The sequence below is a fragment of the Adiantum capillus-veneris genome, chromosome 14 (genome assembly GCF_014529385.1).
Source record: "Adiantum capillus-veneris isolate H3 chromosome 14, ASM1452938v2, whole genome shotgun sequence".
Classification (NCBI taxonomy): domain Eukaryota; kingdom Viridiplantae; phylum Streptophyta; class Polypodiopsida; order Polypodiales; family Pteridaceae; genus Adiantum; species Adiantum capillus-veneris.
This window is the reverse complement of record NC_140944.1, coordinates 12,815,012-12,837,656: the sequence shown is the minus strand read 5'-3', so window position 1 is coordinate 12,837,656 and position 22,645 is coordinate 12,815,012. Positions and strand designations below refer to the sequence as shown.

At 42.5% G+C, this 22,645-nt stretch overlaps 1 protein-coding gene across 1 annotated transcript in view; it reads left to right on the top strand.

Moving 5' to 3' along the window:
• Window positions 1-20,809, top strand: part of LOC147441920 (TCP-1/cpn60 chaperonin family protein) — a 34,241-nt gene extending 13,432 nt beyond the window's left edge. Inside the window, exons 2-9 of the mRNA XM_086528309.1 lie at window positions 2,359-2,677; window positions 2,771-3,119; window positions 3,249-3,381; window positions 3,461-3,513; window positions 3,598-3,700; window positions 19,551-19,717; window positions 20,105-20,218; window positions 20,455-20,809. Coding sequence (XP_086384435.1) covers window positions 2,359-2,677; window positions 2,771-3,119; window positions 3,249-3,381; window positions 3,461-3,513; window positions 3,598-3,700; window positions 19,551-19,717; window positions 20,105-20,218; window positions 20,455-20,625 — 1,409 coding nt within the window. The 3' untranslated portion in view covers window positions 20,626-20,809. The remainder of the gene's footprint in view (window positions 1-2,358; window positions 2,678-2,770; window positions 3,120-3,248; window positions 3,382-3,460; window positions 3,514-3,597; window positions 3,701-19,550; window positions 19,718-20,104; window positions 20,219-20,454) is intronic.
• The last annotated feature ends 1,836 nt before the right edge of the window (window positions 20,810-22,645 follow it).

The window sequence follows — 22,645 nt, the reverse complement described above, 5'->3', positions numbered from 1 at the left end:
CGGCCAGCCTCTGCTCAGCTATTCTTGCTGTGACCAGGGAGCTATAAAAGCACCACATGCCCTCACTCAGAGGAGGGGTTGCCAGCGCCAGCAAGAGAAGACTCGGTTGCCAGAAGACGCAAGAGATCGCGAGACTGCGAAGCACGGAAGTCGCTTTTTCCGCGCAAGAACGACAGGTATCTATTGTGGATTCGCCATACAAAGTGTTGTCCCGTGTTTGTGTGTGTTTGCACGTACTTCATCGTGAAGGAGAAGCGAGAAGGCTTCGGCCTACGTTTGGGAATTCTGGGAACGGAATTCGGAAATTGTTTGCGGAGTCTCGACTCCGAGTATAGACGGAAAAAGGATTGAGAGCTCGTCTCTCGAAATTCCCTTACGGGAAGGAATGACCATCGAGTCAAAGAATTAGAACGGAGGGGTTTTCTCCGGTTCTTGTGCTTGTAAAATGATTCTTTCTAATAAAGGATTCTCTCTAAGGGGGGGTGGACCAGCCTATCTTCTGGTCCCAAATACTATGTCGAACTTCTCCCTCAACTGTGTTAGTTGAAAGATTATTTATTTTCATCTTGTGCGCTCCCGTTTGTGACAAAAGCAACATATTTTTGCCGGCCTATTGACGTGGTAGAATGTACGGATTTTTGGATTTCACGTTGAACTGATGACGTGGCAAACTGTACGGATTTTCACATTTTGTGCTAACTGTTGACGTGGCAGCTGTACGGAATTCCATGATTTACGTTGGCAGTTTTTTGGCATTGCTTTTGGACCAGAAGCTTTTGAGTTTGAAGGCTTTTCATGCAAACTGCTTTTCATAGGCCAAGGGCCTTTAAATATGTGCTAAGGGCTTTTTCTCTTGCATGCTTTCCGAGGAAGGTGCATAGTCTCGAGTACCGGCTTGTACTGTGTTGATGCAATATAAATAAATACCGAAAGGGGCGCCAAGGTTTGGGGCCAATACTCCCTAGGGTGGAATTCCGCCACTGTGTGTCGCGTGTCGTCTCTGTCTCTCTCTCTCTCTCTCAGTTCAGTTGTTATTGAAGTGCTAAAAGTCTGTTCAGTCTGTTCTTTTCTATTGGCACGTGGTGCCCCTCTTGTGACAACAACTTATCCCTATAAGTTGTTCTTATAATCTTTGTTCAGTCAGTTGGGTGTGCCACGTCATAATTTTGTGACATACCCCCCTCTTGAAAGAATTGTAATCACCCTCGATTACACTTGCGAAAACAGAAATGAGCCATAAATGAGCTCAGTAGACACCGACTCTTAAGTTTCGACACACTAGATGACGCAAATCTAGTACTTGCACAAGTTGGACATGCCACGTCATAATTTTGTGACATACCCCCCTCTTGAAAGAATTGTAGTTGCCCTTGATTACGCCTGCAAAAACAAACATAAGCCATAAACCAGCTTAGTAGACACTGACTCTTAAGTTCCTACGCACTAGACGACGCAAATCTAGCACTTGCACAAAGAGGAGTCACATTCAGATCACCCCTCGATCGGGCTGTCCTATAGGGCATACCACATCATCACTTTGTGAACAAATTTCCATGATGCATAAAAAATGTCTGTTTTGGATAATCTAATACCCCTTGTATATGGCTTAGTCATCCATTTGATTTGATGGCCTAGCAGGTATTATGGTCACCATGAAATGCGATTCGCATGGGGTGGAACCATAAAACTCTTGCAATGTTTCATGTGGTGCTCGAATGTCCATCATGAAAGCTTGGGTGAAATGCCCCTTGAATTTTTAATATAGCGGACAAAGTTGAGCCGTTCTGGGCAATGAGTTTTTCCTGATTTTTATACGTAAACATTTTGGTCTAAAGTTTCATTTTCTCTTTACTAGGGGGTGAAATGTTTTGTCCTGAACTTCGTGTTTGGATCGAATGTTTTTGGAATTTCTAGCACATATTTGTCTCTCTCACAATGTACCTAGGCCTCTGGCTCGTGGATACACTATTCTTCTCAGATAAATTATAAAGGCTGCAGTATGTATTTCCAATGGTAGTTTTGGTGCCTCACTTTCTTTGTATGCCGACTCGGGTTGACTTGAAAGCTTGTGGTCAGTTGAGAAAGCTATTAAAAGAGTGTTTATTTTAACTTTCTGTAATGTGGCTTGTTAAGGTAGGTTTAAGTAATCAATTTGTGCTTGTATTTTGTGAACTTTTCTGATTTTGTGTACATCCATACATGAAGCAATTATCAATATCAAGCAATGTGCTGTTTTGCTTTCTATTAGAAGCAGCAAGATGAGTGCTATGAAGATAAGGAGGGGTAGTTGCTGATTCTATTCAGTCATATGGCACCATGTTTCTAACTTGTGGAATATTGTGCTTGCTACACTCGCAGCAAATGATGGAGCCACTATTTTGGAGCAGATGGACGTGGATAATCAAATAGGAAAGTTGATGGTGGAATTGTCGAGGAGTCAAGATTACGAGATAGGTGATGGAACAACGGGAGTAGTGGTAACAGCTGGTGCATTGCTTGAGCAGGCTGGGCTTTTACTTGACAGAGGAATCCATCCCATCCGAATAGCAGAAGGCTATGAAATGGCGTCAAAGATAGCTGTTGAACATCTTTCCAACATTGCTCAAAAATTTGAATTTAGCTCCTTGGATATTGAGCCTCTTGTGCAGACGTGCATGACAACATTATCTTCAAAAATGTAAGATTCCACTTTGGTGGCAGTTTGTCGGTTTTCCTGTTATGCCCAGATATGTTGTTTCAAATATCTTACAATACTTCTGACACTTTGCAGAGTTAATCGCTGCAAGCGAAAGCTTGCTGAAATTGCAGTCAAAGCAGTGTTGGCCGTAGCTGATCTTGAGAGGAAAGATGTAAACTTGGATCTTATCAAAGTCGAGGGGAAGGTTGGAGGCAAGCTTGAAGATACAGAGCTTGTGGCTGGTATTATTGTAGACAAGGACATGAGTCATCCTCAAATGCCAAAGAGAATTGAAAATGCTAAAATAGCCATCCTTACCTGTCCTTTTGAACCTCCAAAACCCAAGACCAAGCATAAAGTGGACATTGATACAGTCGAAAAGTTTGAGTCTTTGAGAGAACAAGAGAGACAATATTTTGATAATATGGTTCAGCTTTGTAAGGTGTGGTAATCCTTGGATCTTTTCATCCTTGCCAATTGTATTTTTGCTTGTTTGATTGTGTGAGTGTGAAGGGATTATCTGAAAAGGCTAAATTAGCGTAACATTTTTGATGGGCCTGATTGCATACAGGATGCGGGTGCCACTTTGGTTATCTGTCAATGGGGATTTGATGATGAGGCAAACCATTTGCTGATGAACCGTGGACTGCCAGCTGTTAGGTGGGTAGGAGGTGTTGAGTTGGAACTTATTGCCATTGCTACAGGTACTAACTATCCTTAAGCAGCATTGTTCTAGGTTAATCTGGTCATAAGAGGCTATTTAAATCCATGCTGGTTTTCTAGGTGGTCGTATTGTTCCGAGGTTTCAGGAGCTTACTCCGGAGAAGCTTGGCAAGGTAAAGATCAATTTGTGCTTAAAATGCACTTAGGTCCCCTCTTCCTTTGGTACTTTGTTTATGTGTGCTTCTGTGTATTGACAGGCTGGATTGGTGAGGGAGAAATCTTTTGGAACAACCAAAGACAGAATGCTTTACATTGAACAATGTTCCAATTCTAGAGCAGTGACGATTTTTATAAGAGGGGGTAACAATCAAGTCCTTTGATCAAATTTCATTTCTTGTCTTCAAAATCCTTCTATTTGGGGCCATGGTATATATGGACCCAGCTTATGGGCGTACCATCTCCGTAAGCTGGCCAACCCTCAGGTAATAGTGACTTTTATCACAAGATGTGAGCTCTGCTACTCAAGAGAGGACAGAAGGTCTGGCGGTATTGTAGGATATTGATAGACTCGCCAGTAACTGGACACTTCTTAAGAGTTAGTGGGGAACCTGTCAACCTCTTAGTATCCCTAAAATCACAAAACAAATCAGTGTCTCTATTTCGTTTGGGTAATCTTTTACAAAGGAGCGGAGTAACTACCCTCTCTTGCAATCCGCATTGCACCAAATTGAACATCGGTAACTCTAGTTGGTGCTAAACCAGAATCTTCGAGATATAACTTTTAAATCCAAGAATTATCTGCTAAGTCCTCCTCCATCCATTTCGCATCTAAAGCGAGATAGTTCTTGACCATGACTAAATACTGGCGCGTTAACTTACTTTTCACTTTCCTTTCCTTGTAAGCCAAGATCGGTTTTGGAACAAGCATCTCCGCTGTCTCTTCCACTTCAGTCTGGCTCCCTATCCACTGGCACCTCACCTTTGAAAGGTCTCGAGGCTCGCATGGAATGCATTGTCAATCCTCCGAATAACTTTTGCATGAAGGATACATCATTTATCTTCTCCTGAATCTAAAAAGGGCCATAGGAATGCATACTCAACTTTGGAAACATTCGCTCCTTACGCTTTCGTTTCCGTAAGCGTGTCTTCTCAAATAGTAAAAGCACCCAATCATCCTCCTTCAACTGTAAGTCACGTCGATGCTTGTCCACTGCCTTATGCCGTGCTTGAGACTTCTCCAGAGCCTCGCCCACCTTAGCAAAAGCAGTGCCCAGATCTTGAACGAAATTTTTTATCCTTGGTGCTTAGAATAGATAAAACCTTCTTAGCACCCTTTATAATCTCAAATGGCGCCTTCCTTATAGACGTATTTATAGTGTTGTTATAGGCAAACTCCACCCAGCCTTCTGATCGAAGATGTATGACTTTAACAAGTCCAAAATCACTAAATTAGATTGCCCGATTGATTGTCGGTAAAAAGAGGATGAGAATTGTAACCGTGTACCAAGATTCTCCCAAATTGTTTTCCAAAACAAAATGGTAAAATGGAATCCTCTATTTGAAATTTAGACTCGCGCATGCCATGAAATCGGAAAATCAGCAAGACAAACAACTCAGCCAAATAACTGGGCGTAACTATCTTCTTAAAAGGAACAAAATGAGCCTGTTTACTAAATCTGTCGGTGATTATCTATATGCCATCATGTCCACTCCTATTCTTGGGAAGATTAAAAATGAAGTCCATTGCTATACTTTCCCATGGTCGGCTAGGTATAGGTAAAGGTTGCGAAGACCTAGTGCCTTATGCATGTCAAATGTGACCTTTAGGCATACAAAACAACTGCAAACAAAGTCGTCTACATCCTTTTTGAGTCTCGACCAATAGAAGAATCCTTCCACGCCTTGCAAGGTGGTCTCTATGTCACAATGGGCCGAAAACGGTGGATAGTAGCACTTTGTCAAAACCATATTCCGCAATGCTTGTGTAACACAACATGTTTTTCCGTATCATATAGCCTTCCTTGAGGGAATAGCCTGCAACGATGCAACCAATTCCCCGCTCTAAAATCGGTCAAAGATATCTTCAAAATTTGGATGTGTGGCGTACTCGTTTACCATATCCTCGAAGTTGTGGTGATGAATCCTCGAAAGAGCCAAAATCAATGTGCTTGCGAGACAATGCATGTGCCACCTCATTTTTTTGTCCTTGAACATGGACAATCTAAAAATGAAATTGGGACAAAATTGCCCATCACGTACGGAACAAGCCGTACGTTGATGTTTTTTTTTCAACAAAAATTGTTCGGCTCTAAGCGTGGTTGAGGGTTTCGCAAGGCCTGGGCGAGCAGTTTTGGGGTCATTATTTTTAGGCGCAAATACAACGTATGCATGAGCTTAAACCACATTTGGCTATTACGAGAATGGCTCATGCCAATCCTTTGGAGGCTAGAAATATAGATACCAAATGCGAACACCAAGAGCAGTAACCAATTGCAGTCTTGCAGAAACTTATAGAAATTGCAGAGAAACAGGTGCGCACACATAAATTCTTTCTCTCTCTTGAATCTTCTCTCTCTCTCTCTCTCTCTCTCTCTTCTCCAAATTCCTCCTGCAGGCTCCCTCTCTCTCTCTCTTTCTCTCACTCGTGTCTGTCTTACTGGTTGCGACAGAATCATCATGCCTAAGCCATGCAACCCGTATTGGAAGGAGTATACCAATGTCATCCGCATTATCAACACTCCAAGCCAAGCGGGTTCCGGCTTCAACAATGGCAATGCAAGTATTGCAATTTTCAGCGCACGAGTACAATTTCTCGTGTCGTCAAGCACCTGACAGGCATTGGCACGACCAACAATTGTGGAGGGTGCAAAAGGTTCCATAGGATATTAGGGACAAGCTGATTGTAGAGAATTTTTCGGAAGTACCAACACCAAAAAAAAATACGGGTGAACAACACACACATGATGCTCTTCATGATGCTCTTATTGGGGATTTTGGTGGTCCATCTTCCGAGGTTCAAGAGGAGCAGCCCATTGTTGGTTCTAGTAGAAAGAGGGCTCGAGTCGTGCAGGAGGAGGAAGATGAAGGTGATATGGATGCACGTAGGCAAAGCACCTTGCTTTCACGTGTGAACTCTCTTTCTTGGGTGAAGGAGCGTCAAAAGGTGGTTGAGATAGAGATTGCTCGCACTCTCATTGAGTGCAACATCTCCTTCAATGTTTTGAGGACTGAGCAGTGGAAGAGAATGGTCCGGGCTATATCTGATGTTGGCCACACAGATTCATGGTCAAGGGTGGAGTATAAGAAGATGCGCTCTAAAATGCTTGATGAGCAGAAGGCTTTGATTGATAAGGCTCTGGTCTCGATCAAGGCCGGTTGGTAGCAGTTTGGGTGCACCATCATATCAGATGGCTGGAGTGATGTTCGTAGGCGGCCATCATTAATATTCTTGTGTCGTTTTGTCTTGGAACATACTTCTTACACGTTATAGATGCAGGGAAGGCGGGAGAGCGGATCAGTGGTGAGTTTATCTTTGGGCACATCAAGAAAGCTATTAATGAGATTAGGCCAGAGAATGTGGTACAGGTTGTGACTGACAATGCCTCAAATTGCAAGCTTATAGGTGAAATGGTCGAGGCAGCTTACCCTCGGATTTCTTGGACTCCATGTGTTGCGCATTGTCTTGACTTACTTACGGAGGATATAGGCAAGTTGCCTTGGGTATTGCCTATTGTTATAGATGCCACTAAGATGACCACCTTTTTTTCGCAAAAAACATCAAGCTTTAGGTATCTTCAGGAGCCATAGTAGACTTGACATGGTGCGGCCCTCGAAGACCAGATTTGCTTATATGTATTTAGTGCTACAGAGGCTCTTCAAATTGAGGGATCCACTTCTTCAGACACTCGTGGACCCGAAGTGGAGATTGATGCATCACTCGCAAACGGAGCCCACTAAATACATACAAGGACGGGTGCTCGATGAGTCCTTTTGGACACAGGTTGAAAGTTTGACAGTTGTTGCAGCTAGTGTATGTGCTTCTTCGAGTCACAGACATGGAGGGTTCTACATTGGGCTTAGTCTATTATCTCTTCATGGAGATGAAGAGACACATTACAAAGTGCAAGTCTTTGACACAGAACTGACAAGTACTTGCCTTTTGAAATCAATTATTGCTTTCGTTGCAAATCTTCTTGTTGTCATTTGAGTTTGCCAATTCAACTTTGTTTTATTGTTGAAAATTTCAGCCGAGATGACATCATGGCCATTGTAGAAAGGTTTTGGACTTTCATAAGTCGTCCCATTCATGGGATGGCTGCATTGCTTCATCCTTTCTACAAGACGCAAGAGCTTTTCCATGAGAAGAGTCTCTTGAAGTTCAAGGATGATTACATCAATATGATGTACCACATTGACGATCAGCTGGAGATTGATGCAAAGATGATCAGTTTCATGAACAATCTAGGATCACCCTTGCTAGAGCTGTGGTGTTGAGGCCAGAGGCTACCAAGTTTCCTGTTACATGGTGGCAGAATTATGGGAGACAAGGTCTTCCAACGCTTACACATCTCGCTTTACGAGTACTTTCACAAGTAATTGAAAATCTTGAGACTGATAGTTTTTGTACTTACTATTGCCATATATTAAATCTCAATGCTCATTTCTATAGGATGGCTCGGTTGGTGCATGCGAGTGTAATTGGAGCGCTTATTCCTTGATACATACGAAGATCCGCAATTGTCTCAGCACTTCTCAAGTAGAGAAGTTAGTCTATTGCCAAGCAAATATGAGGCTTGTGCGAGCCTACCACGCTTTGGGAACACCCAAACAGGTTCGCTATTAATATTCACATGATGATTGAATCATGAATCATGATACACTCGACCATTGAGTACTTAATACATACTAAATAATATTTCCTCAATTTTCAACAGGCGGACCCAACGCGCGTGAAGATGATGGCAGATCCTAGTGCTATAGATGAGGTGGAGCTGTAGATCAAAAATGAGCAGGAGGAGATTATTCGGCTGCTTCACAGGGAGTTGGAGAGTGTTAATCGGTGTGTGACGAAGTCACGTGCACGAGCTTTGGCTATTCCTCTGCATGAGCATGCTCCAGACCAAATAGTGCTCGAAGGGAGAGCATTCGTAAAGGGAAGCTTCCTATTCGTTCTTCTCAGAAACGTGCAAACAAGGCTGTTCGTCCTATTGAGGCTTCGACAAATGCAGTAGAGGATTATCTACATCAGGCACAGGAGTTTGTCATGGTAGAGCCGGAGTACGATGAAAAGGGCAATGTCTTGACGGATGGGAACTTGGTCTCTTCAACAGAGTCTTCATCTGCATCTGATGATGATTTTTGAGGATGGGACCATCACATGGATGATGGGCTAGCTTTGAGCTAGCTATTTAGTTCTTTCTTCTACTATATAGACAGACTTTTTGAGTAGGATGGTTTCATTTATGACCTTTGTACGCTCTATGATGAGCCTTTTGTTATGGCATGGGCCTTGTTGCTATCATCTATGGTACTTTGTCATTTGATGTTTTCAGTATTGGTGTGTTAACTGTTTACTGTTATTTCAAATCTCATTTGACTCTTGAGCTTTGATGTTCTTGTTCAATTATCAACGTCGTCTTAACTTTTAAGTCTCTTGCAATAGTTACACAGTATATGGTTGTCTTGTAAAACATGTCTTTGAATGTCTTTAAGTTGTTGGCTTCTCTCTTGTTTTATATTGGAAATGTCCTAGAAAATTTAGTACTTCGCGGTTTTTTTACAAGAGTACATATTTTTACGTACATAAATTTTTTTCCTGTATGAAACAACGTATAGTATGTACATATACGCCACGTACAGTTTGGTACCACCTTGATCTTCAACAATCTCAAAAGGTGCCTTGCCAGTGGACGAATGCACCATATTGTTGTACGCATACTCAAGCATAGACAAATACTATTTTCACCTGCCATTATTATCCGACACAACATTTCAGCAGATCCAAGACAATAGAATTAGCCTCTTTGATTGTCCATCAGTTTGTGGATGAAACGAACACGAGAACTGGAGCGTAGTGCCCATGTTCTCAAACAATCCTCTCCAAAACAAACTCGTCATGCGAGGATCAGGATGATTGACAATCGATTGTGGCATATCATGGTACTAAAACACATTGTACATGAACAACGTGCCATCTGGTCAGATTTTATCTTCTTGACATGAATAAAATGTGCTTGCTTGTTGAACTTGCAAATAATGGTCCATAAACCATCATTCTCTGTCGGCATTCTTGGAAGATCAAAGATAAAATCCATAGCAATGCTTTCCCATGGCTTATCTAGAATATGCAGTGGCTGTAACAACCCTGGTACCCTTTTGGTAAATCACCCATGCTCGCACAAAGGCATCCACATCTCTCCTCAAAGTAGGTCAATAAAAGAATGTCTCGATCGCTTTCACTATCGCATCTATACCACGATGCCCTGCATAAGGTGGGACATGGCCTTCGACCATAACCTTATGTCGCAATGGTCTAGTGAGACACAGTTTACCATGCATCATCATAAAACCATCCTTGGGAAGGTAGTGCTCATGGCGTTGCCCATCTTGCAACTGTTTAAAGATCCTTGCAAATCTTCATCAGTGGCATAATGTTCCTTCATGTCATCAAGCTCATGATGATCAAGAATTGACACAGCTGAAATTTGTGGCTTTGTTGATAACGCATCAGCCACAACATTCCTCTTGCCTTCCACATGCATAATCTGGAAGTGGAACATAGAATGTTTGCCCATCGCATATGCTTTTCAGATTACTTTGATTGTGTCAAGAAGTATTGCAAGGTTTGATGATTTGTTTGGACAACAAAATTAGCACCTAAGAGATAGTGCTTCCAACTAGAGAGCGCATGAATGACGGCCAGTAGCTCTCTCAGATAAATTTGCACAGTCTTTTTTGGCCCTTGCAAGATTCTGCTCTCATAAGCTACTATCCGACCATCTTGCATTAGCATTGCTCCAATACTATTGCCACACGCATCACAATGGACCACAAACGACTTCATGAGATCAAGCAACACAATTACTGGTTCCGAAGTCATCTTTTCCTTTAAGAGATTATAAAAGCTGAAGTCTCTTTTTGTGTCCACTCGAACGTGACCTTCTTTGTAGAGACATGAAGGGGTAAGCAATCTCGACAAAGTTCCTGATAAACCTTCTGTAGTAAGAACATAAGCCCAAGAAGCTACGAACATTATGTACAGTTTTTAAATCTGGCCATGTCCTCATTGCTTCAACCTTGGCAAGATCCAGATTTCATTCGGACACCACCCTTTGACACTATGTGGCCAAGAAAGTGAATCTCTTTCAAGAAGAACTCACTTTTCTTAGGATGAACGAGCAACCTGTGACTGCGTAGCTCTTCGAAGACAATTGCCAAGTGACGCCTATGCTCCTCTTCATTCTTTGAGTAAACTATCATGTTGTAACAAACTTGGACACTCCAAATCAAGATTCTACCGCGACACAACAGAGATTCACTTCAAAACAATTCACAATTCATAATTGACTCGACACAGCTTGGTGGAGTTCCGTGCCTAGAGATATTGGCTCGAAAGATTGACGCCCCTTTCAGCATTTCTTTGGGTATTAATGTGTGTTCAAAGTACAAGATAGTGGGAGGGTATGGGTAAAGGCTATAACAATCCCTGTGCTTTATGGTCTTCTTTCATCAAGATGGCACCCAGACCACGACCTCATTGCAATACTTTCCTAGGGGCGGGTGGGTATGGGTAAAGGCTATAACAATCCCTGTGCTTTATGCCTGTCAAACTTGACCTTCTGGCATACCAATCAACTACATACGAAATTGTCCACGTCCTTCTTGAGTCTCGAGCAAAAGAAGTATCTCTTCACATCTTTCAAGGTGGTAGTAATGCCGCGGTGACCCGTAAATGGTGGATAGGGGCATTCGGTTAAAACCTTTTCCCTCAACGGCTGTGTAACGCATAACATCGTTTTCTTCATCAAGTAGCCATCCCGAATGGAATATCTCGCTACTACCTTCCCATTCTGTATTCAATTGAATACATATGCAAAATCTGGATGTGTGGCATATTGATCGACCATATTCTCGAAGCTTCTATGATGTATCGTGGAAATAGCTTGAACCAACCGCTTCCAAGAGAAAGCATCCGCCACCAAGTTCTTTAGTCCATGCACATGGACAATCTGGAAGTGAACTTGTGACAAGATGTTCGCCCACCACATCTGCTTTTTCGATAGTTGCTTCTGTGACAAGAAGTAGCGTAAACTCTGGTGATATGTGAAGACAGTAAAATCGGCTCCGAGTAGGTAATGTCGCCACTGAGTAAGAGCATGGATAACCTCAAAAAGCTCTTTTTCATATATTTGTGCTGTTAATTCCGGCCTTAAAAACAATCGGCTCTTATAGGAAATGACATGGTCTTCCTTCATCAAGATGGCACCCAGACTACGACCTCAAGCATCACAATATACTTCGAATGACTTTTGCAAATCTGGCAAAGTCAAAATTGGTCTTGTAGTCAATTTGTCTCTCAATGTATGAAAGGCAACCACCTTTGTGGGTCCCCACGAGAAAGGGATTCCTTTCTGTGTCAAGGTATGCAAAGGGGAAGCAACCTTTGCAAACTTTCTAATGAGCCGCCGGTAGCATGAACATAAGCCCAAGAAGCTTCTAACTTCATGGACATTCTTCAAATCGGGCCAATCACGAATAGTCTCTATCTTGGCTGGGTCCATCTGCACTCCTGTTGTTGATACGATGTCTCCTAAAAAGTGTATTTCCGGCAAGAAAAATATACTCTTTTTGGCATTGATAACTAACTTGTGATCTCACAATGCTTGAAAGACCTGTAGCAGATGGTGTCTATGTTCTGCTTCATCCTTTGAGAAGACTATAATATCATCAAAGAAAGTGGCGACAAATGATCTATACTCTCTGAAAATCCTATCCATCATTCGGTTGAAAGTCGTTGGAGCATTGGTAAGACGAAAAGCCATCACCTAAAAACTCGAGTAATCGAACGTCGTTCGAAAAGCTGTCTTGTAGACGTCTCTCGACGCGATTCGGATTTGATGATATCCACTCTTCAAATCGATCTTACTGAAACAAGAGGATCCCTATAGTCGGTCTAGAATATTATTGATCCTAGGTATCGGAAATCTGTTCTTGATGGTGATTTTGTCGAGAGCTCTATAGTCAATGTACATTCTCCAAGACTCGTCTTTCTTCAAAACCAACAACATCGGAGAGTAGTAAGATGAAGTACTCGGCTAGATAAGACGCTTTTCCAAGAGGTCTTTCACTTGATTTATAATCTCTTCATCCTGGGCTCGGCTCACATGGTAAGGTGGTCGGTTTGGTGGTGTGTTTCCAGGTATCAAATCAATGGTATGATCCTCAGGACGAGGTTGTGGCAACTCGCTTGGCAGACCCTCAAAAAAGCAATCGGCATGAGTGTGGAATAAATCTTGGCGTTCTTTTTTTAGATCAGACATATTTGTCCTATGATCATCATTCAACTCTTTTCAAAAAGATCGAGTAAACAAACAGATTGGATTTCATTAATTTTGAAACGGTCGAAGCCGATACAATAGGGATAGACTCGCCCTTAAGTTTCACATCAAGTACAATTAGTGTTGCTTTTTTCGCCGGATAATCGACCACGACGTTGTTCTTATGGTACCAAGGGACTCCCAGGACAACATTACAACCTTCCAAGGGCAATATATAGAAGTCTTTTTGCCTTAAATACCCTTGACAATGCAACCGAAGTTTGCCAATGACAAGTGCAATGGCCATGTCTCTACCGGGTGCCGCTAAAACTGCCTCTGCTTGTGGTCCCATCCGATCCGCTGTAATCTCGAGGCGCGCCGCCAATTCATGTGAAATGAAGTTGGACTTGGCTCCTCCATCAAAAAAATCAGGGCTTCTTGATCTTTCACTTTGCCCCAAGCTCGACAAAGTTCTGTACTCTCCTCGTGCTTGGGTCAATACCCATGCAATCTAGAACTAGTCTTGCTTTCATCTTTCCTTTTCGTCAACGTTCCTCAGCTGCTTTCGAACTCTTTGGCCTTTCTTCATCTTGTTCTTTTTGTGCCTTTTTAGGGCACTCTAAGGAGATGTGTCCTTGTTCCCCGCATCCAAAACACTTTCCCTCTTTGATGTAGTTGGCTCTCTCTCGTAGAGTGAGCCGGGGTTGTGCATCCTTATTTTTCTGATCTTGGGGGCTCTTCTTCTTTCTACTTTCATTTTTAGTAGTCTGTTCGGTTTTCTATCTCATGATCTCATCTGTGGTGTAAGTCAAACTGCTTGAGTGTGTGGCAAAGCTCGGTTTCGCATGACTCATCAGTTCTTGAATAGAATCTGACTTTTGTTCTAAGCAGTGATCTCGGATCTCCGTAGGAAGTAAGTAGCTAGACCGCTCAATCTCTTCTTAAAACGAGATCTTCTTAAATGAAGAAGACGGTAGAAAAGAGCTCCAAAATCTCTCGCAATATGCGTCCAAAGCATCTTTCTTGGTCATTCGGAGATGATTCTAAGCAGTTCGTATGTGGCGTTCGTACTCCCGAGTCAACCAAGAAGAAATAAAAAGCCTTTTAAATTTCAGCCATTTAACTGGCGCTTTCTTGTTCAATAGGAGAGTGGACCACCATGTTCGAGCATTTACTTTGAAGTAAGAGGTAGCCCTCCAAATCTTGGAGTGCTCTGAGTAAAGCCCTCCAGAGAAAGCTATATCAAACTACTGTATGAAGGCCAAAGCCCTCGAAGCATCTCGGAATCCAAAAAAAGTGGCAAATTTAATTGAGTGTCCACTTTCTTTAATTTCTTGAACTTTCTTGCTTTTATTCTCCAGAAAGTCATACTGGTTGGCTTTATAGAAATTCTTCTTCTTTGCATAAAATCTATGATCATCGGAGTCCGAAATATCTGAAGATGAATCCTCTATAGAATTGTCAGAAACTGGGCGAAACTTAGGCTTCTTTGCCTTTTTCTTGCCCTTTTTGAAGCTTTGCTTTTTGCTTCGCTTTTTCCCTTTCCTGTCTTCTTCGCTCGTGTTCGAAGAGTCAGAAGAAGAAGAAGAAAAAGAATTGGATACTCCTTCAAATCGCACATGTTTCTTCTATTTTCGTGTCGAGGCAAAAGTAGATTGACGACCCAAATAACCCGAGAAGTGAGTTTCTTTCTTTTGCTTTTTGTCGTGCTTTTTGGCTTTGTTGGTTGCGTCAAAAAGCTGGGTAATCCATGTATCAACCACCTCTTCCAATTCTTGCTGTGTAAACTTCCTTGGAGTAGGAGGTTTCTTGAGTGCTCGTTTCAGGGGTGGTTCTGTCCAGAGATGCAGAGGAAGTCGACTGCTCTTTGTTGGAATCCATAAGTCGCGATAAAAGGATCGGATTTCCTGGTAGAAGAGAGATCGGCTGCGCTCTAACACCACTGTAACAAACTTGGACACTCTATGTCAAGATTCTACCGCAACATAGTAGAGATTCACTTGAAAACAGTTCACAATTCACACTTGATTCCACACGGCCCGACGGAGTTCCGTGCCTAGAGATATTGGCCCCAAAGACGGGCGCCCCTTTCGGTATCTCTTTTTGTATTAATCTGTGTTCAAAGTACAAGAGAGTGGGAGGGTTCTCACTCTCAGACTCTGCGTCCAGATGCTCTGAGTTGTGAGAGCCCCAACCCACCTATTTATTGATTACAAGGGATGCCAAAAAGCAGAGCCCCAAAAGTTGCCTTTTAAAAGCTCTTCAAAAACGAAGCAAAACTCCCAAAAAGCTTCTCTAAACAGTGCATAGGATTTAGCCTGCTTTGGCATACAGAATCAACGCAAAAAACGAAATTCCGTACGCTCAACCACGTCAGCAGCCTAGCGGAATTTGCAGCGCAAATCACGGGTTTCCGTACAACATGCCACGTCAGCAATTGTTCTGGCCAACCGGGTGTGTATCTGCTACTGCCATGGCACGCTACCAATTTGTGACATGTCGACAAAGAATGTACCCACAAACTTTTGATGCGGGCGGAAAATCTGGTACATCATTCTATTGAACGTAGCAGGAGCATTTGTATAGCAGAACGATATCGCTAAAAACGCATAAAGACCAAATGTCGTCCTAAACACAGTCTTGTGCACATCCTCTGGCCTTATACGAATCTCACGGTACCCGCTCTTAAGGTCTATCCTGCTGAAAATTGCAGCACCCTCTAAACGGTCAAGAATATCATCAATCCTTGGAATAGGAAACCTATTCTTGATGGTATTCTTATTCAAGGCATGATAGTCAATACACATGCGCCAAAAGCCATCCTCCTTCTCCACTAGGAGCATTGGGGAGCAAAAAGATGAACTAGGCTAAATCAGTCCCTTCTCTAAAAGCTCCTTAACCTGGCCCATAATCTCTTTCTACTGAGCCGCACTAACCTTGTAGAGAGGTCTGTCTGGTGGGCTACACCCTGGCACCAAAACTAATATGGTCCTCACGCCTCTCCGGTGGCAATTGTGATGGTAATAAATTAGAAAAACACTCACTAAACTCCTGCGAAAATGCTGCCTTTTTCTAACACATAAATTTGACTGACAATTATCTAAAACATCACGTGCAAAAATCAAGTATGTAGAAAGATGATTCTTAATTACAGAAGTGATAGTCGAAGCAGACAGAATAGAGATAGACTCCCCTTAAGCTTTACATCCAAAACTTGAGTTTGCCCCTATGCTGAATCATGATCTTTTTGTCAAAGACATCCAGCATGCCATGTATTTGGAACATCCAGGGGATTCCCAACATTGCATTGCACCCTCCCAATAGCATCATATAGAACTCTTTTGTGTCCACATACGATTGAATATGTAGACACAACTTTCCAATGATGGGAGCAACACACCTTAAGAGGCCAAGACATGCTAGCCCTGCCTCTGCCGTGTACCTTATCTCTTCAGCTCTCATGTCCAGCTACATAGCTAACTCTAGTGAGATAAAGTTCGCTTTGGCACGTGGATCAAACAAGGTAAGTGCCGTCTGGTCTCTAACTTTAACCCATGCTCTGCATAACTCGTTGGCATCCGTGCTTGGCCAGTCATCTACCATGTTTGGCATTAAACCTGTCGTGGGCTTGGGCTTCTTCCCTTTCTTGCCCTTCCGGTATTTCTTTATTCTTATTGCGAATAGTGGACCCAAACACTTTCACCTATCTCTCACAAAGCTGTCCATACCTATCCATGGCTGTAATTGCAGGTTTCTGACCCAATTTCGCCAGCATAATAGGCAAAATCCTCTGTAGGTCAAAAGTACACGTCAAGGACACTTTTCCTTGAGCTTAGGAAGCTTTTCAGTGAGCTGCAGGTCAATTTCAGCGTGCGGTAATTCCCTGTTTTGACATTGGCAGGTGTCCAAAGCCTTGTTTAAGCATCCCAAGGCTTTCCCGAGGCTCCCTTGACGTTGTCCTAAAGTTATAGGTGTGAAATCCTAAACCTGTAAAAAAACACAGCAGGCTGTAATTTTCTGTTTTGGATCGTTTTGTGCGGAGCGAACGTCTACGTGTGTCTTTGATGCTCCCGCACACAATGGGACAGTTCCCCTTTGAAACGGACGAGTTTTCACGTAAGAAAACTCTCCGTTGTCGCAATCCTTCATGATGGAACTGTGCGTACTTGTGGGGGATTAGCAATTAGCTAATTTGGTTCCTGTTCAGAAGGCTCTTGGCTTGGCAAACACGCATAAAACCCCCAAAACTGTACATGGTCATTTGAGAAGCCCAACTAGTGGGGCATTACCATATGTGCCAAGGGGAGAGAGAGATGCGCGAGAGCAAATGGTCGCACTACATAGAGCAAGGGAGAAGGCTAGATTTCCATTAAAGTTGTGATCACCTGCACCCACTACCAAGATGCACACCTTGTGCCCTTGCAGATATCGTGCATATGTACTAACTCATGTGGTCCAAAGGTTGCTTGCCACATGGAAGCTATGAGACAGCATTCATGAACACACCTCTCACACACACGTTGTAGTCACTTGAAGAGAAAAAATCAGCCCCCTCTCTTGAAATGGGCGCCCCTCTTCATGCAGACTGGGAAAGTGCATTTGGAGGCACCATGTGTCCAGCTTGCCTCTTTTGAGTTACTTTCCTTGTTGTCTCTTTCAGTTTTGTTAGCTCTTTCAGTTTTCTCATGTGTGTTGTGGTGGATCCTCAGCTTGGAGTGTCCAAGTCTATTACACTTGCCTCACTATCAAGAAACTCTCTCTGTCTCGCTCTCTACAATGCCAGAGAGCATGTGAAACCTGTAGTCGATGTCGTTGAAGTCGATGCCTATGCCGTGCGTCACTCCTCTATGGAAGAGGCACCTCACCCGTGCATGTCGATGTCGTCATTGATGCTGCAAGGGAAGAAAACGGGTTCTGGATGCGGAGTTTCGGATGTGAAGCTCGTTGGGAAGAGGGAAATGCGGGAGAGAAGTAGAACTGCAACCATCGGCTTTGATACCACTTGAAGAGTGGGCGTTGTGTGTGGAGTGTGAGGGAAAAGAAGAGCAGACACAGAGTGTTGGTGGAGCTCTCAATGAGGATATGAATTCCTCACTACTCCTTATAGTTCTATATAATCAAAAGAATGGATAAGGTTAGTACGGTGAGTGTGATGGGTGTCCGGCTATTTGGCCTAAACCCTAACAGCCTCTTCATTGTCTCGCTTCCTTCTTTATGGAACTCATGCTCACAAAAAAGGCCTGCGTTTGATGTCGATGGGTAAACTTTGCACTCCTAGGGCTTCGGTGGCCCCAATTTCTTGGACTTGCACTGACATGCTCTTGCTAGGAAGGCTATGTTGTTGCCCACCCTTGTGCAACAAACTCAGCCTTGAACTCTTATGTTTGCCTAGTTGTGTCCCCATGTTGCTACTTCCATCTTTGGCAATTGGCAATCACCTATGTGGGAGGTCATGTTTGGCAAGATGGAGGGGCACATTCCTGGTTGTTCTTTGGCTTTTAGTTTTATTTTTGCTTGGAAAGATGTAACAAGTCATTTATCATGGCAAGGTCGATAGCAGCGCGAAGGAAATTCGCTTCTTTTGGAGAGTCTTCATTGGACCTGAGCATTCTTTCTTACTCTGGTTGACGGCTCGCCTCATCCGGCATCTTCTCTCTCTTGTCGTGGCCTTTGTGTAGTTGATGATGTGGTTGATGAGGTGGGTTACATCTTATAGGTTACCTACTGCTGCTTGCTGCTTTGGATTGGGTATGCATTACCGTCAGCTCTGGAGAAAGCTTCAACACATGTTGAGTGACTTTTCACCCATTCCGCCTTTGGCTGATGGTAGCTGCATGTTTGATTGGATTTTCTGGGACATTCCTTTTGAGTCCATTTCTGTTAGTCAAGTTTATGCTCTTCTTCTACCGTGGCCTTGGCTTGCTGACCAAGGCACATTATATCTGCTCTTCGTGTTGTGTCCGTTGCTCGACTTCAGACGAGACTGTTAATCACTTGCTTTGGAATTGCTGCATTACTAGAGTTTTTCTTCGCCTCATATCAGCTTGTATGCGACTTGTTTCCCCTCGATGGTCTTTCACAGACGGTTTTGGGCTTTTGGCATTCCCCCACCTTCCTTACAGTGATTTGCAGTCTTCTTTATGTGGGTCAGATATTGGGCTTATTGGACTCTTGCGCGCCAACGTAATGGCTGTTTGGCTGCATGTTCCATGTCTGATGCAGATCCTTTTCAGTTTTTCAAGCTTTCCCTTAGGCAATCTTTACGTTTTGCTTTGGAAATTGGTGATATCACCCCGGAGATACATCAGCTCCCCTATGAATGTTTTTACCCCTCTGTATCAGTCAAACACTTCTGTGTTCTTTCATTGTATATGATCTTTTTTGTGGGTTTTCGTGGCCTCAAGGTTTCTCACTTGTAAGTTAATTCCAAGATTTACAAAAAAAAGAAAGTCCGTGGTTGTAGTCTGTTTCGATCTTTCACTTTCAAATTTTAGAGTGGATGGTTCCGAGTATTGTCGATTTACCGCTGCTCAATCTTAGTGCTGCACTTTTTAAACTTAAGTGATGGTTGTTTGAATCTCTCGTTTTCCTATGTGTAAATCTGATAAGTATTTGTATGGTTTCTGCTTCATTGATCATTCTGTGTGTTAACATAACCGCAACTAATTTTGCAGGTAACAAAATGATTGTTGAGGAGACAAAACGAAGTATTCATGATGCTCTTTGTGTTGCACGGAATTTGATCCGCAACAATGCGATTGTTTATGGAGGTGGCTCTGCAGAAATTTCTACGTCTCTTGTGATAGATGCAGCTGCTGACAAGATACCTGGTGTTGAGCAGGTATGTTGTCTAGCCGAAGCTTAAACTTAGCAAAAGTGGACTTTTTCTTCAATTCAGGACTTCTTTAAAACGTTTCTGGTACAGTAAAGTGGGTAATTACTGCTTAGCTCAAGTTTTAGTGAAATGCGATGAATGTCATTGTTCTTGTCAAATACAAAGGAGATTATGATTTATCAACCTTAGGACCTTGCTTGTTCATGCGACTACTTATACTAACTGAAAAGAGGGGTAACCGAAGTGTTGCTATTGCTTATTGAATTAGCTACTTGTGATATCTTTATTTGCCAGTCACGAGTACATGTACTAATTTTAGTCTGATCTGAGGGCTGTTCTCCTAACGTACCTTCTTCTAATGAACTAAATAGTGTGTTTGTTCTTTGACTGCAGTATGCCATGCGAGCATTTGCAGAGGCGTTAGATGCAGTTCCAATGGCGCTAGCTGAAAATAGTGGTTTGCAACCAATTGATACTTTGACAGCTGTCAAGGCCCAGCAAGTTAAGGTAAAGCCAGATTTTCTCTTTTATCTGAGAGTTGGGGCCTGGATTGGTGACCTAAACACTGCTGCCCCCCCCCCCCCCCCCCCCCCCCCCCCCCCCCCTTTCCCTCATTGCTAGTGGCCAATACCATATGGCTGTCTTTTTTCGTCGTACGGCTGTGATTGGCCCTTATGTCTTGATTAGTTGCGTAATGGTAACCTGCTTGGCTTTATGATGATATTGTTTGTTTCCTTATCCAGGAAAAGAACCCCCATTTGGGCATAGATTGCAACAATGTTGGAACCAATGATATGAAGGAACAGAACGTGTTTGAGACCCTGATAGGAAAGCAGCAGCAGTTTTTATTGGCCACTCAAGTTGTGAAAATGATTCTGAAAATCGATGATGTTATTACCCCTTCGAGTTTCTGAGACAGACACTCATGCATGTGCTTGAGCATGCCTATAATACTACACAAGCTTTACGGAGAGGTTTTTGATTGGTCATGTGCAAAAGCTGCATTCTTGGTGGTGATACTTATTCCAGAGATGTGCATCCTGAGGGTTGTTTTTTATGCCAATTATGGAAGTATAGAGCTCTTTCAAGATTTTGACACGCAAGTGTTTTGAGCTGTCAAAGGAGTGTCGATGCTTTTACTTGTGTAGATGTTTGCTCAAGGATACACAGGTGCTGTGAGTTCTATGTCATATTGCAGTAGGTGTTTTTGAATAAGATTTTGAACCAGTTCAATCACCAGAGCTAGCAAGGAAGTGGCGAGTGAATTATGGGAAAAGGAAAGTGGCTTTGCCCGAAATTGTGAAGAGTGGAATGAGGTGATCAAGAGATATCCTGACGTGAAGCTCCTTGCTTCCCAACATTGAAGTGAGACGCACGGATAGGGTTGCGAGTAGAATTGTCAAATGAAATTATCAAAAGGAAGCCCTGAGCGTAAAGGAAATGAAGGGATAGATAGATGTAGTGGAGGAGGAAGGAGCTTATCGGAGGCTTTTAAACCTGCACAAAAAGTGGTCAAGATTAGAGGGGAAAGATTAACTCACTAGGACTGGTATTTTAATAGCACTACAAATTGCAAGCTTGTATTAATTCTCATATTTTATGTATCTTGTTTGATGTCTCTATCCTCTATCGTCTAGCAAGGGGAGGGTCCATGACTTAACAGTGTCATGTGTACTAGTCGAAAAGTGACCTTAATTAAGGTTTTTACAATAGAATCCCAACACAGGCCTTGAGATTACTAAGGGTGCAAGAAGCTCTTTTTTTTTTTTCGATGAATCAGCCTAAACTTGCATCCTTGTGTACCCACAAGGACCGATGGGGACTAACATGAAGTTTGTAAACATTTAATGCCATATGGGAGGGCGCAAGACCAAGCAAATAGACTCACTACATGTTGATAGTGTATCATTTTGCAACATTTAGGAATGTTAATGAAGACATGCTCTTCTCGATTTTGTATCTTGAGTTTCAAGCAATGGCATATGGATAGGCCTATTCTCAAAGTTTAGCAATAAACGTTGCTAGTGCTCCAATTGCTGAAGGGGAAATTTGATGTTAATGTGGTCATACCTTTCTGGACTTTGATGTATTGTAAAGGAGGAACAGTATATTCAATTACAACTCACTCTTATCGTGGTGGTGTTGCAAACTATCAAAGTCCAAATTAATAATGGTGCGTTCAGGTTCCTATTGAAACATGTTTTACACTTAAGTAAATTGTATTACATGCTGCATCCTTAAATCCAGCTTAGAATCTTGAGTGGAGTCACCTAAAGATTGATCATTGTGCTAGTTGTAGCTTGTCCCGGGAATGTACCATAAAAATCCTACATGCATTGCCTTATTAGTACATTGGTTGGACAAAGCTTTCAAACTGGAAATATCTTTTGCTTGAGAAGTTCTGCCTTGCCTAACTGTGCTTTTTGTATTGTTGCTAGCAAAGTAATGGCTTGGCTCTATGCAACATAGATTGTTCATTTATGTGACCTCCACATGTAGCGCCAGAAAACACTTAGTGGGATATCAATGAATCCTATGCAGGTAAGTTCAACTTTCGGATTTATAGTCCCTTTATGAATCCTCTATGTTATTAAAGATCCCTATGCAGGTAAGTTGCAACTTCCCAAGATCTGGCCCAAAATTGAAATTATGTAACATTACCTAGGCTTTGTAAGTATTTAATTTTGATCAGTCTCGCCTTCAAATACCAGGTATTTCGGGTGTACATACTAATGACTGTTGGATTATAGTCATAGAAATACACAAAAAGATTAGAGACAATAAGATGTAGTTACAGTTGAGAGCTAATAACATATGCCGATGCGAGCTAAGAAAACCGATAAGAATTATCCAATTTCAGAACATAGTGAATAACATGTACTTTTTCCCTTGTGCCTCTTGTTTATTTATTCACTGCTTATTTCAAGTTGAAAT